The following is a 17,337-nucleotide window of genomic DNA, read 5'->3' as shown; positions in this document are numbered from 1 at the left end:
CACTTTATTTAGCATTGTAAACACTACAATCAGATACATCAATTGGAATGAATTCAGTCCAACTAAACCAAAAAGTGTGCGTGCAAACGTAGTTAACTCTCCTCAGCTGGCGGCTCACTTTCTTCATGCAGCAGACGACTCACTTTCTTGACGCAGCGTATGACTCACTTTCCTCACGATGCCTCAACTTTATTAAAATATTTCAATAAAATGAGAAATAATTGCCTATTGCAAATCTATGAATGCATGGTTAACTTTTTTCATTTGTAAAAAAAATAATAAAAAAAATAACAAAAACAAAAAAATAAATAAACCTGAATTAGGCTATATCCCAAACATATGTATATTCATACAATTTTATAAATAAGAAATATATATATTTATTTTTAAAAATATGATATGAACTCATTGTTCTCCCTACCACATAACACAAATTAAAAAAACATTTAATGTTAAAAATCATTTCCCAGCAGAAACATCATTCATGTTATAATGTTTCAATGGGAGTGTGTGTACTGTATACCTGTGTGTGTGTGTGTGTGAGAGAGAGAGAGAGAGAGAGAGAGAGAGAGTGCTTTCTGCATTGAGGATATTCTCAGCCCTTCGTTTGGGTAAATCTTACTGGATTGTGTCAGATTATGTGTGTGTGTAAAATAATAATAATAATAATAATAATAATAATAATAATAATAATAAACAAACAAACAAACAAACCTGTGACAACACAATTTTTACAAATTATTTAAAAATCACTTACCAGAGTTGACGGATTTAAAATAATATATAAAATCAGGGCACAAAATGATGTGTATTATGTAAAACTTATCATGCAAATGAAATGTTAAACTTCAATACTTATGAATTACTACATAATTCATAAACTAAATAACGATGATTGACCAATCAGAACTCGGTTCTGTAACAAGCTGTGAAGTACATAAATGCAGGCTAATATATATGCCCTTTGAAGGCATTTGTAATATGCATAATGTGTAATATGTAATGTGCATAAATTATATACATACATTACATTACATAGGCTAATATTACAAATGTTACAAATGCCTACAAAGGGCGTCAAAGGCCTGATAATTGCTGCTGTAACATTTACAGGATGATCAAATCCTTGTTTAATATTGACCAAACATTTAATTCAAATATCAACTTAATCTTTCGTTTTTCGGCCACCTTTTTGCGATTGAAATGCTAGCCTCTATAATTTATTCAACAAAAACATGTGGACATCACAACCCTTACAAAAACTAATCCTTGGTTTTTTTTAATTAAAATTTAATTTCGTGTCATTTTTGAATGCTTGAGACTATTAAATCAATCAGACAACTGTATTAGTAAAATCATAGCCATAGGCCACTGTCTAACTGTATTTTGTAAATAATACAGTTTAACTACAATTTAGTTATTTACATTTCTATTTTATTAAAGTTCTATTTTGACGCTTATAGTAGGTGTTCTGTTATTATTTATTTTTACTTCCATAATAATTTGGGGAGGGGGCACAACAATACAATTCTGCTTAGGGCACCCATTTGGCCAGCAGCGGCCCTGACGCAACACGTTCCTGCAGAGCATTCGTTTTTATTATATTTATTGTTTTAATTTTGGATCTAGAGAATTAAACTATATTCACTATATAGCCTACAGTGATTAACAAATTTATTAAAACAAATTTATGTAAGGATTTTATTAGGTGATTGATTGATTGAAGCTTAAATTTGATAAAATTTTGAGCAATGTTGTCGCCAAAGGGCAACCAGGTGAGAAACAGGGCTCACGACTAAAGTATCCAGATAGTATCCAGTGTTCAAGCAGCATTGCCCAACAACATTAACCCATGTTTCAACATTTTGTCCTAAAAATCACTATGTTCAAATGTTAAACCGCAGAAAAACCTGCTGCTAATTTTAGTTGAAAATGGTCATGGTTCAGTTTGACATCTTCAACAGATTTCTTTAAAACGCTTTTTACATCAGAAATACAAAAATCTCTATTTTCTCTTGTTTTAAGTAAGTCAATTTTAAATTTAAACATGTACTTTTAAATACTGGCATACATTTTTTTTTTCCTTTCTTTTTTTACTTGGCTAGTTACTTTTAGAAAACAGAAAAGATTTAGAAAACTAAGAGCTGAGTTGTTCAACATTAGATCAGGAAGCACAGCAAGAAAGTTTGACGACTGGGTGAAGAAGGAGCTGGAAATAAGTACGAGTTAAACAGTTTAATGAATATAAAACAAACAAACAAGAGTACAACACGATGCTGGGAAGACGACAATCCAATATGGCGGTGAGACGGTGATTAATCCCGATGGTGACGGTGAGAAGGCAGCAGGAGAGGATGGCACAGGAACTGCGGGGAATCGAGCCGAAGGTAAGATGCTTGTGGAAGTGCAAAGAGTGGATGAGGTTCCGGGGGAAGACACGGACATCCAACGCAAACAATACAGAAGCAAAAGAGACAGAGATCAGACATGAAACAACTTTCTCACAAACACAAGACGTGAAACAAGCCAATATTTAAGGAGTGTGTAATAAGTGACAGCTGCTGCTGATGACAATTAACGGAGACGCCCACAAACTAATCAGTGCAGACGCGAAACACACAGACTTCACCACAAAGTGCAAAACCCAGAGATCACGGTTTACCAACCATGACAGAAAGTTTGTATTCGCTGTCTGTCTCTCTCTAGAACAATTCTGGAAATCCACAGCTTGATTGCAAACCTGAGTTTGTCAACAGTGGCGGTTCTACAGTGAATTACACCCTGGGCGAGACCCCCTTCGAGTGCGACAGGAAACACACTTTTTAAAGTGCACAATCCCTACCAATTAACATTAGCCCTTCATTCATGACATGGATACCGTAATAATCATACAGAGAGAATATAGTTGCATACCTTTATCTTTTGCTTGTTTCTCCTCTTCTTTTTTTCTTTTTTTCTAAATTGGGCACCTGATGGCTTTGACCTTTTCCTGTCCATCTCTGAGTTTATTTGGCTCTTGACAATCAACAGATTTCCCATCCCCTCAACACTCATGACCAGAAGTCAAGACTTAACCAATCCACCTTGGTGACCACATAATCATTTTATATAATTTATTTTTATTAGCTCTTTCACACAATTCAGAAAAACTAAATTGTGCAGGAACTATAGGACTGTATGTTATGAATGAAATGTGCGTTATTTGGCAGATAGTCCAGGTGTGACAGACTTTAACCTACTAATTCCATTTTGGTATTGATCTAGGGATCCCCCGTTACTTAAAAAAAAAAAACAAAAAAAAAAAAAAAAAAACACACACACAAAACAACATGGCAATAAACAATAGTTAAAATTACAACATAAATGAAATAAATCAATGTAGATTCCTATATGCAAATTTTTCATTTAATTTCTCTCAATTGTACCTAAGCGGCCATGCATTATTATTTTTTTTCTTCTTGTTTTCTCGTTATAAAGACTTCCTTTTCTCGTTATCTCGACATAACGAGAGTTGGGGTTTTTTTGTTATAATGACTTAATTATCTCGTTATCTCGGCATAACGAAAGTTATTTTCTTGTTATAATGACTTAATTTTCTCTTTATCTCGACATAACGAAAGTTGTTTTCTCGTTTTCACAACTTAATTTTCTCATTGTCTTGACATAACAAAAGTTGTTCTCTAAGAAGTTACAAAACCATGCCAACAGGTGGAACTAGACTAAACTGAACTACTGTACATGTTTGGGATAGAACAGGACCTTCCTCGTGATCCCTATAATTTGTGCAGTATTGTTCATTACTGACATTTAATTAATTCACAAATGTTAAATGCTTGAATCAATATGACTATTTTGTGTAGTAAGGGTTTTGTTTGATGTAGAGTTTCACCAACGCGTTCTGTGTCATAAAATAACTACTTATCAAAACCAAGGCTGATTCACTGTATTCTGTTTGCACCGACATCTTAATTTGTGCTTCTCTGAGGAAGATGATTGTTGGTTAATAAGCGGGGATGTTCTGTTTATCTACAGTAGGATGGGCTTCAAAGATGTAGGCTATTTGTAATGTGCCTCTTTTCCTTATTATTAATCTTTGTTGTTAATCATATTGATAAGAAATGTGAATAGGCTAATTTAATTCAGTGATGTTCTATAGTGTTGTAATATTTTGTTTTCTCCATACACACACATACACTACACATAAATATTTCAAACATAAGCTTGTAACTGTTACAGAGGAGGTTCCCATACCACCTCCTCACCACCAGAAGGAACTGTCCCCTGAATATTAACAAACTCTGATTCGGACGCCATTTCCCATCATCCCTCATACCTGGGAAACTCACACCACACCTGACTATAATCACACCTCATCACTCTCCACACCTGCTCCTCATTTACATGCCCCCCCTCCACACACACACACACACACACACACACACACAGCTATAAGCACTCCCCAATCGCTCAGTCACTGCGAAGTCTTGATTTGCCCCGACTGTCTTTTCTGAGCGTTATTACCCATGTTTCTTTTCTAGTGTATTGACATTGCACTCTTTCTCGATTCCCTGATTGTTCTCTGCCTGCCCCGACTCGGATTGCCTTCTCTGAACTCCTGCCCTGATCTCTCGCCTGGTTAAGGTTCTGTCTAAGCCTTATCTCCATTGTTCTGCCTTGGCGGTATCTGACCCTGTATTGTCTGACTATTCTCAATAAAGCTGCAAATGTATATAACACCTTCTGATGTGTCACAATACAAGATTTCACCACATACGATCATGCAACTATCTACAGGACTCTCTGCTCAGGCGTCTCAGCTCTCCCTGCACCAACACCTCAACACACTAAAGCCAGGCATACACTGTGCGATTTCTGTGTGATTTCGGCAAGGTACCAACTTACACTGTACGAGTAGATCGCATCCGATGTAAAGCCAAAGGTCACGATTTTTAGGCGCTCACTGTGCCGGCCGATCACCGAGTTGCGGTTTGACTGCTCACACTATACGTGGGGAATCAACATGTAGGATCCCTCAGAACCCGAATGTGTGTGGCTGTTTCAGAATAAACATACTTTTCCGGGATAAACGCACTGCTTTGGTGATATGCACAATTCTGTGCGCTGAAACGTCCCAAAAAAAGGCATCGGCGTATCTGGACACGCAGGTGGCTCAGAAGACGTGGCCAATATAGTTTATCCATTTTGCAACACGAAATGGAGGTAAGCAGGCGTTTTCCTACCTCTTTTATTTTTATTTTTGGAAGTGATAGAAGTTTTCCCTCCATCACTTCAGTCCACACAATGTGCCGTGTCATCATGGTTTCATTCATGGTTTTGTGCATGCGCAGTGAGGGAAACACGGAAAATCAGTTCGTAGCCCTGCTTCAATAGTGCGATACCTCACGAGGCAACCAAAATTTCTGACATGTCAAAAATCCATCAGACCAACCGATTGCTGGTCGGGAGAGGTTAATCGTCTCTCGTTTTCCCTTGTACAGTGCACGGACACTGCACGACAAGCGACACACAAAAAAGCTGAAAATTGGCCCGACCCCAAAAAGAGTCGCACGAGTCAGAATTCGGCTCAAAATTGGATGAAAATCGCACAGTGTATGCCCGACCTTACCGAGGATCTGGTCAAAGCATTGCAAGGCCTCAGTCTGCCCTTACGAAAATTAACCATGGTTTTACTACAAATAAAACCAAAAAACCATGGTTACTATAGTTAATCCATGGTAACCACAAATTAACCATGGTTTTGCTAAATTAACCATAGTATAACCATGGTATTTGTAGTAAATCTGTGGTTATACAAATGGTAGTCAATACGTCAAAAAACCACGGGTTACTACAGGTTTACTATAATAAAACCATGGTTATTTTTCGTAAGGGCACTATCCACTCATATCTTGGAGGGAAGGACAGATCACTCAATGGGGCACCAAGTGTCAAGAACGTTGCCTTTCAAGAGTTACACAAACCTCCAGTAATGCGTTTTTCTCTTTAGCTCCCGACACTAATGCTTCACATCTGGCCCCAGAATACTCAGACCTTGCCTATGCCTTCAGTAAGAAGAAAGCATCACAACTTCCCACACATTGCTCTGTCAATTGTGCCATCGATCTGATGCCTGGCACCACTCCTCTTAAAGACCAAATATTCCCATTATCTCAACCTGAATCCAAAGCCATAAAGCTTACATTGATGAAGACCTCTCCAAGGGATTCATTTGACCCTTCACTTCTGTTTGTTTTTTTTTTTTAAATGAAAAGACAAGAAAAGGAAAAGTGCTAGTATTAGTTGGTTAAGTGCTGGCGAAAAAGATGGATCTTTAGATGTTTCTTGAAAATGAGTATCGACTCAACGGTACGAATTGAGATTCCACCAGGAAATTATCAGTCAGGAGGGAGTAGCCATGGAGAAGAAAAAAGTCAAGTCAGTGTTGGATTGGCCAAACCCTCAGATGCTGAAGGAGTTACCACATTTCCTGGGGTTTGCAAACTTCTACAGATGATTTTTAGGAACTTCAGTTCCGGCGCCACCCCTCTGACTGCCATGACTAACTGAGTTGGGCCCCAGAGTCTTGCCTAGCCTTCACCTTCACCACTGCCCTGATACTCTGACATCCAGACCCAGAACACCCATTCATTGTTGACGTTGATGCTTCTAATAATGGGGTAGGCGCTATACTGTCCTTACACCATGGTTCGCCATCCAAGATGTACCCATGTGCCTTCTTCTTCCGCAAACTGACTGCCACTTTTGGCCATGAAACTAGCACTGGAGGAATGGCAGCACTGGCTGGAGGGAACAACTCTCCCATTCACTATCTTAACTGATCACAAAAACCTGGAGTATCTATGTTCAGATACACGTCTCTATCCCATACAGGCCAATTGGGCACTATTCTTCATGAGATTTAAATTCTTTCACCTACAGGCCAGGTACAAAGGACACCAAGGATGATGCTCTCTCTCACCAGACTGACAAAAGTGTTCAACTCCCTATTAACGACAATATACTTCCTGAAAATCTTTCCCATACGGCCCAGAGGAATAATCCTGGGTCAGCTCTGAGGATATCCTTGACCCCACTCTCACGGAAGAGTTTCACAGGTCACATCTGGAGATACTGGCCCACCGATCTTGTGGAAGAGCCTGGCGTCACCCACTTCCTCATGTCAGGAGCCGCTCGCAGGGGAGGGGCTCTATTACAGAGGAGGTTCCCATACCGCCTCCTCCTCACTACCAGAGGGAACTGTCCCCTGAATATTAACAAACACTGAATCGGACTCCATTTCCCATCATCCCTCATACCTGGGACTGATCACTCACACAACACCTGACTACAATCACACCTCATCACTCTCCACACCTGCACCTCATTTACACGCCCACACACACATAAGCAGCCACCAAACAAACGCTCAGTCACTGTGAAGTCTCGATTTGCCCTGGCTGTCTTTTCTGAGCGTTATTACCCGTGTTTCTTTTCTAGTGTATTGACCTTAGACTCTTTCTTGATTCCCTGATTGTTCTCTGCTTGCCCTGACTCAGATTGCCTTCTCTGAACTCTGTCTGTCTGCTGCCTGCCCTAATCTCTAGCCTGGTTAAGGTTCTGTCTAAGCCTTGTCTCCATTGTTCTGCCTTGCCGGTATCTGACCCTGTATTGTCTGACTATTCTCAATAAAGCTGCAAATGGATCTAATGACTTCTGATGTGTCACAAAAGTAATGCACATGATATCTGTCACACCATATAATGAATACTAAAAAATGACAAATTATATATAATTTTATTTCAAATAAAGGGAAATTAAAAATGAGTTTAATCCAAGCAGGTCTAAAAGATCTTAGAATAGTTCTGCATTCTTCTGAAGGCGCTTCGCCTGTGTTTGCAGTGCTGCTTTGACCATTTAAACATGTTAATTACAAAAACAAAAAGTTTAGTGTAGTGTCTCTGGAAATATTAACAGTAATTGATCAGCCTTTAGTTATGTATTGTAGATGTTACTACTAGGCGGAGCAAAATTTGCTGAAATATCCATGACATAGGCTACAGTAAGATCACACGGTTGTCCATTAGATGTCAAAGTTGAGTTCATTATTATAGCAATAGTAGATCAAACAATTGTTGTAAAATATGAATATAAAAACCCTTACATTATGTTGTATTAACCAAGCATGCCTGTTCCTTCCAAGCCTTTCCTGTCTGTACATGACTTTGTGTGTGAGTGATTTTTATTTCAAGTCAGTATGTACTTTTAATTATCAATTTTTTACAACAAAATATAGACTTACTTCTTACAGTGTGAAAACATTGTGCTGAAAAGAGTTACTTCATTCATAAGAAAAAAAATGATAACAATATAAAAACAATATAAAAATATAACAGAAAAGAGATAAAAGATAAATAGAATAGAATAAAACAACAACAACAGAAAATATTATCAAATTATGCAAAACTATTCCAAAGATTGTGTGGCAAAAATTATTTTCTAAACAATAATAAAACGGATATATTCTATTCTTTAATATATTTAACTTACAGTAATGTCCTAAATGTGGTACAGTTTGAGGTACTTATTAGCTATGGTAGAGAAATTATTAGAACTGAACCACTCAAATGGGAAATTTCCATAAAGTGCTAAGCTGAATAACAACTACATAATGCAACTGCTACGGTGTAAAATAAGTAAACCACCTGGTTACAAAAATTATTAGCTATGCACTTGTTATCAGCAGTTTAAAGTCATACAGTGTAATTGTGCAGAGTATAAGAACAACAGGCAGCAGCTTCATGGTCTGAGAGAACAATAGAGATTTTAAATGTTCACAATTGTTTAGTAAAAATTAATTATGTGACCCACAAAAGCTTTTTATGTTGTATGATTATGTAATCAGTCATAGGAAGCACATTGAAGACATCTATTATGTTTGTGAATACTTACATACATTTTCAAAATTAATAAATCTACTCAAAGAATCTACTCGATTTTAAGAGCTGTAAGTGCAGGTAAGAGGATTGAAACAGTGAAACAGAAGGGAGATGATATTTGTGACCCATTAGAGGGTCCCAGATTTGAGTTGTTTGCTGCGCTTGTTGTTGAACTTGTGGAGTTTGTGGCTTTTAAAGGGAGGGAACCCACAACAGATGTCAGAAATGAGGCAAAGCTGGAGGTTTTAGTGAAGACCTGGACATCTTGAGCGCGAGCAGAGCGGGATGCGGTGCTGTTGGTCAGTGTTGGTATGGTCAAAACAGCAGCATGGATCCACGACTGACCCAGCTTACACATCAGCGGACCGCCCTGATCACCCTGAGAGAGAAAGAGACAACTCTTTACTGAATGGTACAAAATCGTATTATTTGTCACTCTAAGTCTTAGCAGACAAACACTATAATTTTAATGAAAAGAGTTTTGGTACATGGAAAATTTCAGTGTTCTTACAGTATAATTTGACAAGAACGTAAACTTCTGTTTAAAAGTTAACTTAAAGCCTTTATGTATAATGCATTATAAAGGGTTATTAAAGGGTGTAATGCATTATAATTATTCATTATGTGCATTGTACATTATATCTCGTTGTAAATAACTACAACCAAAATTATAATGCATAGTGTAACAATGAATTGATAAGTGTTATAATCTATTAACTGTGGTTACAATTATTCATAGGACTGTACAAAGCATTACAATTTGCATTATAAGGCATAATTAATTCAATAAAACTACTTTTATAGTAAATTAAACATAAAGGCTTTAAAGTAAGGTGTTACCTTTAAATGTTACATTCTACAATATGACTGTTTTGCAGTAAAAAAACATGAAAATATGAAACATCTTAAGAATATATTCTAAATGAAGAGTTCATTTGTAAAAACAGTTGCAGTTAGGTTATTTTGGTTAAGTAAAAATAACTAAAATACAGCTATATATATATATTTCTGAAAAAAAAAACTGAGTTATCTGTTTTTACAAACAAAAAAATATTCAAATGGTTGTATACATTATTTTAATTCAATTTGAACAATTTTAGTTTCAGAATCTATTAATGTTACTCATAAATATATTCTTTTAATTGTTAATTCATTTGTTGATAATGCATCAGCTAAAGCTAATTTATACAACTTGAAATGTATTAAAAGTATATATAGAAATGGACATGAACCTAGCTTAATAAATGCTCTAAAAGTATTGTTCATTTGAGTTAATGTTACCTAATGCATTTACTACTAATAAAGAATTTAACCTTATTGTAAATACAGTATACAGTACTTCCTTCACAGAAGCCTCAGTTTACTGATATTTATCAATTTATTTTTTATTATCTGTAAGTACTTTTATGATACATTTTTGTTTGTTTTTAAACAGAATGAACTTGCCTGCTGTAAGTTTAAGGAACTTGTACAAATACTGTTGTCTGAGGATGAGTTTCCACAACTCACAACCGAGGTCTGGTACTCCTGAAGAGTTTGAATCACTATAAAAGGAAGAAGACAAATTCAAATTAAGATGAAACATTAAACAATTATTAAAAATCTTATAAACCTCTTTAGCAGTTAACATAGTGTTTAAAGCATTCACACCTCCTCCTGCTCCTGAGCCCCATCCTGCCACCCAGCACTGAGTGTTAGCGCTGAAGGTATTGCCTCCCATGTCCACACATATAGGCTGAATGAAATTTGTGAGGTTTGGTGCCACAGCCAGCTGCAATACTGCAACGTTGTCACCTGTACCATTGCTGAGTGTGAGATTGGCCACTTTTATACACTGTAAAAAATTTCTTGTTGTTTTTACAAAAACTTTTTGGCAGCTGTGGTTGCCAGAATAATTTTGTAAAAATACAGAAAACTGTAAACACATTTACGTCAAAAACTGTTAATTTTACAATATAAAGCTGTAATTTACAAACAAGAAAATGTGAATATAAACCAGTAAATTCAACAACACACAAAATTAAATCTGTTTTGTACCTTGAAAATACTGACAACCACCATAATAATAAAGATGGTACTGTATAAGAGAAAGCCACATGAAGTAGCAAAGCTCATCACAAGTAGCTTCACCACAAGCAGAAGTATATATTAACATATAGAAGGTGCACATTTATGGAAACACAAAACACCATCATGGTAACACACGTGATACTTAAATAATGCAAAAAACTTTCATTAAGCAACAGAAGATGTAACATAAAGCTCAAATGTACATAACTGATAACAAGAACTATTTAAAAACATGATTATTTAAACAAAATACTTTCAAACGTGGAGTGTCACGCAGGGAATTCTGGGAATATCAGTTTACAGTTTTAGACTGTAAATTATACATTGATTTGTTCTTTTTTTACTTCTAAAAGCTGTATAATTAACAGAATTTTACTGTAAATTTACATTAAATGCTTTGTTAGATCTTTTACAGTTTTTCCCTGTATATAGTACGGGAACTTACTGTTAACCTATTATCAGTTTTTTTTCGTAGCGTTTTTACAAAATTTTACAGTTAAAATTACACTTATTTTTTACAGTGTAGAGACTTCATTGGGGTTGGAGCCGTTCTGATTCAGACGTCCCAGGATCACGGTCCAGTCAGAGGCATTGGTGGATCTGAACAAAATAGGACTCTGTTGAATCAGATATTTTTGATTTCTCATCACATGTTTTTGTTTATGGTGTTTTAGTGGCATTACCTGGTAAAGCAGCTGGCAGAGCTCAAGACGAAGCGTTGAGCAATCAGTGTTCCTCCACAAACATGACTGCCGTTAAACTGCAGGCTTGCCATCCAAGGCCAAACACCGGAAGAGGCGAGGGAGCTGTTTCCTCCAACGCGGGTGTTCAGCGTGGCGCTTCCACACACTACAGCTACAGTAACAAAGAGAAAGGGAATAGCGGATTTTATACTTGAAATATTTAGTTTTCCTTTAATTTTTTCATACACTGAAAATATTATTTTAATTTGCTAGTAAATTAATTTTCTTTTTTTTCTTTTTTACAAGCAAATAACTTAAACTTTTTCTTAAACAGCAAATAACATTGAATTAAATAAAATTTAAAAGTAGAAAGATTGAAATTATATTTTCTTACTCCAATAATCTGACTGGTTTACAATTTAATTTTTTCTTTTTTTGGTGCAGTTGACAGTTTAATACAGTTGACAGCTTAGTCTTAAAAAGCAACAACAAATAAATAAATAAATATTAATATATATATATATATATATATATATATATATATATATATATATATATATATATATATATATATATATATATATATATATATATAATTACTGCATTGCTTAAGCTACACAGTCACGGTCCATTAGCATAGAACACAGAGTGCATCTCACAGCAAATTCACTGTGTTGTTTGTCAAGCAATGAACTGAATTGATATGAGCGAGCACTTGACATAGATACTTTGCTACGATTTCTCATCAAAGTTGTACTAATACGACCGACTCACAACTTCACATGAGATCTGCTCCCCTGCTGGTAGAAGCTAGATATTCAATAAAGAATCAAAGCATACACGAACAACTGGCAATTTTACCTTTAATTCTCTCTGGACGTCTTCATGGAGCTAAGCAAAGTTCTTTCATTTTATTGCCTAGTGCTATTTTGGGGAACATGCTCAGACATTGCTATTGTACAAGCCAATTGTCAATTATGTTGCGAGGCATGCTATCATATTACCACACCAGTAAAACTACCAGTTAAATATACCCACGAGCCTCGTTAATCTGTGGTCAAGGCTGTCGATATTAATGGGCTGCTGCTTCAGGCTCATCTACTGGGGATTCATCAAACTTATCCGACTATTTCCAACACAATGGGCTTAAATTGGTGATCTGCTATTGCTCAAACTAGTGTATTGATAAGCGCTTGATACTAAATGTACAGATCATAAATTTTGCTCATGCCAATGATAAAACGTTATCCGACAAGGGCATGCTGTTGCCTAAATTAGAGTCTGACCATATGGCGTACTGCTTTACAGGTGCATGCTGATCTTTTAGCTAGGTAAAAGAGCACCTTTCGCTACTCCTATCGCTGTAGGGGATCCCACCCCACTCCACTTATGCAAAAATTTTAACTTTTATAATTTACCCATTCATAAAGTGCTGGAAATTGAAATGTTTGGAAGTGCTTGGATTTACTTGAAGACGTAAGAACCCTGGTGTACCTTTCTCTGAACAACAGGGTGCGACGAGGACTAACCATTATGAAAACCATCGGGAACCACTAATGAGAAGTACTGGCTGCATCCGATCTTAGGCAGCTGACTCGCTAAGCATCAGGCATTAGGTGCGTTTGACTTCACACTTGAAGCAGTGCATACTGGTAAGAAATATTGTCCGACTGGGACTGTGCCGATGCCATGACCATCATGTGTGGCATCAAGTATCGCGAGAGTGTTTTGAGAGCGGCCGCCTGACTCAACCACCGCAGTTCTCCAGAGTGAATGCAGGAGCACTGATGATGTCACAGCTGTTCACGATTGGCCAGATTCACCACATGACAACGATCACGTGTGGGTTATTCAACATTTTCAGTTCCAACAATGGTCACAGATCTGTGTTTACAATGGTAAAAGCCTTTTAATTTAGTCGCCTGTTGTATTGAGTCACGTCATCATACTACACAGATCAAAGCGTATCTACCCCTCTGTATTAGCATTTAAACAGCATATGATCATGTTGAACTTTTATTCTTGAAATATATGGCGCCGTATTAAGCAGTATAAGTATCCGTGCTCACTAAATGTTCTGAAACGCAGCGTATTTGACAATTCTGCATTTTACTTAGTAAAGTGCCATTAACAGGAGCAAAGTGTCTGGCTGACAAGTCTGTTTTCTCCTCATGAACCGATTTTGGACAGCCTTCTGAGGCAGAGTAATGGTCTACAGCATGATCTACGGCTAGATGGAAGTGTTGGTTATAACCAGTCAATATTTCATACAAGGTACATTTAATAAGTACATAAATAAAATAATACGACACTGACCGCAAGGAGAAGGAGGAGTATAAGTATGAGGAGGAGGATGAGAAGAATGAGGAGGAGGATGAGAAGAAGGAAATGGAGAAGGAGATGGAGAATGAAATGGATAATGAGAAGAATGAGGAGGAGGATGATAAAGAAGGAAATGGAGTAGGAGATAGAGAATGAGAAGAATGAGGAGGAGGATGAGAACAAGGAGATGGAGGAGGATGAGAAGGAGGAAATGGTGAAGGAGATGGAGAATGAGATGGAGAATGAAAAGAATGAGGAGGAGGATGAGAAGAAGGAGATGGAGGATGAGAAGAATGAAGAGGATGATGAGAAGAATGAGGAGGAGGATGAGAAGAATGAAGAGGAGGATGAGAAGAAGGAAATTTAGAAGGAGATGGAGGATGAGAGGAATGAGGAAGAGGATGAGAAGAAGGAGATGGAGGATGAGGAAGAGGAGGAGAAAAATGAGGAGGAGGAAATGGAGGATGAGAAGAATGAGGAGGAGGATGAGGAGGAGGATGATAAAGAAGGAAATGGAGAAAGAGATGGAGAATGAGATGGAGGATGAGAAGAATGAAGAGGAGGATGAGAAGAAGGAAATGGAGTAGGAGATGGATAATGAGAAGAATGAGGAGGAGGATGAGAACAAGGAGATGGAGGAGGATGAGAAGAATGAATAGGAGGATGGGAAGAATGAGGAGGAGGATGAGAAGAATGAAGAGGAGGATGAGAAGAAGGAAATTGAGAAGGAGATGGAGGATGAGAAGAATGAGGAAGAGGATGAGAAGAAGGAGATGGAGGATGAGGAAGAGGATGAGAAAATGAGGAGGAGGAGGAAATGGAGGATGAGAAGAAGGACACTGAGGATGAGAAGAAGGAGATGGAGAATGAGAAGGAGATAAAGAATGAGATGGAGAGGGAGAATAAGAAGGAGATGTAGGAGATGGAGATGGAGAAGAAGTTGTTGAATGAGAAGGAGAATGAAAAAAAAGAAAAACTAAATAAAAAAGAAAAAGAAAAAAATATATGAAAAAAAAGAAAAAGGGGCTGCTGTTTTCTCCCACTAGGGATATCACCCTTTGTCTCGATACATGTAGGGGGCCGCTGTTCTATCCCTCAAGTGAGGGATGAACACCCTTCAGAACCCCTCCAGCTGGAGAGAACACCCTTTGCTGCTATAGCTGCAGGGGATGAACACCCCTGCTAAAAAGAGAGGGGATTGCTTTTCTCTCCCTGTTTGTGTTTGTGTTTGTTTTTCATTTGAAATGTTTGTTTGCAATGCAATTATAGAATGTAGTGAGAATACATTGAGTGAGCGACTGACTAAAGAAAGGGTGTTAGACAGTCAGAATGTTTGTTGGAGGACTGAGAAACATAAGTGTGCCTTTATTCATTCCAGTCATGAAATAAAAAACAACAGGTTTGTGTTCTTTCCTCCACAAAAAGTTAAATAACCAAATAACAATTTTAGTAAAATACAGTATAATTCTCTCACAAACTTAAACTCAAACTCAGATCATCCAAATTGTTTGCCCATGAGTTTATTTAAAGACTGTATCATCTAGTCGTAAACCAGGAAGCCTTAGTGATTAAATCTAATTTTGGAAACCTCCTTCCGTCTACAGTCCAGTGTAATCCAGTTTAGAGAGTTTGTCTTTTTGTGTCCATCACAATTTTTAAAACTTAACATTATTCATTTAGCTGACGTTTTTATCCAAAGCAACTTACAATTGCTATGTCAGAGGTCGCACACGTCAGGAGCAACTAGGGGTTAAGTGTCTTGCTCAGGGACACATTGGTGTCTCACAGTGGATTTGAACCCGGGTCTCTCACACCAAAGGCGTGTGTCTTATCCACTGCACTGTCAACACCAAAATGTGGGATTTTAAAAAGTTTTTTTGATTGATTTTGCAAATAATCATCAAATATCTCCCTGCTCTCATTATGATGACCTCATAGTGAAGGTTTACAAGAAAAAACTTGTTACTTGCCATTTCCTGTAATTATTTGTGAAATCTAGCATTTTCTGAAATAAATTTGTAGTAGTCACTCAAACCAAACAAATGTTCACACTTTCATAAAATGTTAACAAAAACGTTTTGAACTGCTAACTGGATATTGATGTGTCAAACACATGATGCAGTACTGAGGCAAATTGCAGTTTATTTGGAAATTAATAAATTAAACAGATCCTAAGAAGAAACTGAAATAGACATGATTTGACCTAAAAACATAACATGAAACCGGATCCACTCTCCAAGACAAAATTATCAGTTTCAACATACAAACATGAGGGCTATACAGCACGCTGAAACTAATGGAAAAAAACCCCTGCGGGTCATGGCAGGAGTAGTGAAAAGAGACATGACAAGAACAAGACACATAAAAACTTAGAAATATTCTTCTAATAATTAACCTACATAAAAGAACATTTTTGGTCTCTCATTTGGAACAGCTTTCTGCTTTCACTGGCTTTCTAACAGGCTTTCTAAAAAAAAACCTGTGTAACAAACTGTATTTTTCTTAGCAGCAATATCTGACAGATCATTTAGGCAAAATTTAAATTAAAATTTTAAAATGATCTTTTTAAAGATTTTTTCCTTAAGGTTTTCTTGAAAGAAGTTAGTGGTGGTACATTCAAGTGGCCAGATTCAAGCTAGGTGTACACTGTATGATTTAGCCATCCAAGACAACTTTTGCGAATTCTAAAGGATTCCTCAGATCTTAGGCCAAAATCAGCAGTAATGTTTACAGACAACTGATTAATAACCAGTGTGAGTAAGAAAAAAATATTTTGCTATACTACCAGAAGTTTTGAGGCACAGTGAACCAATAACCAATAGGTGCACAGAAGGTCCCGTTTATAACAACGGGAAAAAACACACTGGACTTTGTACTTTGTCAGTACTATGTAAAGCATTCGTATAGTTTATATATTTCTATTTTTCAGTCTACGTAAATGAAACATATATATATATATATATATATATATATATATATATAATATATATATATATTTATATAGTTCTTTTTGTTGCAAATGTAAAAGCTCTTTCACATCAAAAAGTGTAAAGAATAAACCTTCAGGTTTATTCTTTACACTTTTTGATGTGAAAGAGCTTTTACATTTGCAATAAAAAGAACTTCTTATATTAAAAACAATCACACCCTGCTCATATTTAAAAAGTAATGCAAAAGTAATGTAACGCATTAAAAAAAAAAAAAAAAAAAAAAAAACCTTGGATTGTTTTGGTTATTTTCTATGAGCTGTTGCTAGTCATTTCATCTAGTTCATGTGTATTTATGGGTACACAAAGCAGGTGAGATGAATCAGGCAGGTTATTTGC

At 36.6% G+C, this 17,337-nt stretch overlaps 1 protein-coding gene across 1 annotated transcript; it reads right to left on the bottom strand.

The window, feature by feature from the left end:
• Window positions 1–8,985: 8,985 nt before the first annotated feature.
• Window positions 8,986–13,398, bottom strand: LOC113097501 (chymotrypsin-like protease CTRL-1). Its single transcript, XM_026262715.1, has 7 exons — window positions 13,324–13,398; window positions 12,472–12,499; window positions 11,690–11,861; window positions 11,526–11,606; window positions 10,587–10,783; window positions 10,383–10,480; window positions 8,986–9,315 (listed from the first exon to the last, which is right to left on the bottom strand). The coding sequence occupies exons 1-7, from the start codon at window positions 13,396–13,398 to the stop codon at window positions 8,986–8,988; spliced, it is 981 nt and encodes a 326-aa protein (XP_026118500.1).
• Between the last annotated feature and the right edge of the window lie 3,939 nt (window positions 13,399–17,337).

This window comes from Carassius auratus, unplaced genomic scaffold (assembly GCF_003368295.1).
Source record: "Carassius auratus strain Wakin unplaced genomic scaffold, ASM336829v1 scaf_tig00216322, whole genome shotgun sequence".
NCBI lineage: Eukaryota > Metazoa > Chordata > Actinopteri > Cypriniformes > Cyprinidae > Carassius > Carassius auratus.
This window is presented reverse-complemented; position numbering and strand designations above follow the sequence as displayed.

Coding starts and splice junctions, on each gene's coding strand:
- LOC113097501 (XM_026262715.1), bottom strand. CDS start 13,398: ATGCCACACATGATGGTCATGGCATCGGCACAGTCCCAGTCGGACAAT. Junction 11,862..12,471: donor AGCAGGGGAGCAGATCTCAT/GTGAAGTTGTGA, acceptor TTGTTACTGTAG/CTGTAGTGTGTGGAAGCGCC. Junction 11,607..11,689: donor TCTGCCAGCTGCTTTACCAG/GTAATGCCACTA, acceptor TATTTTGTTCAG/ATCCACCAATGCCTCTGACT.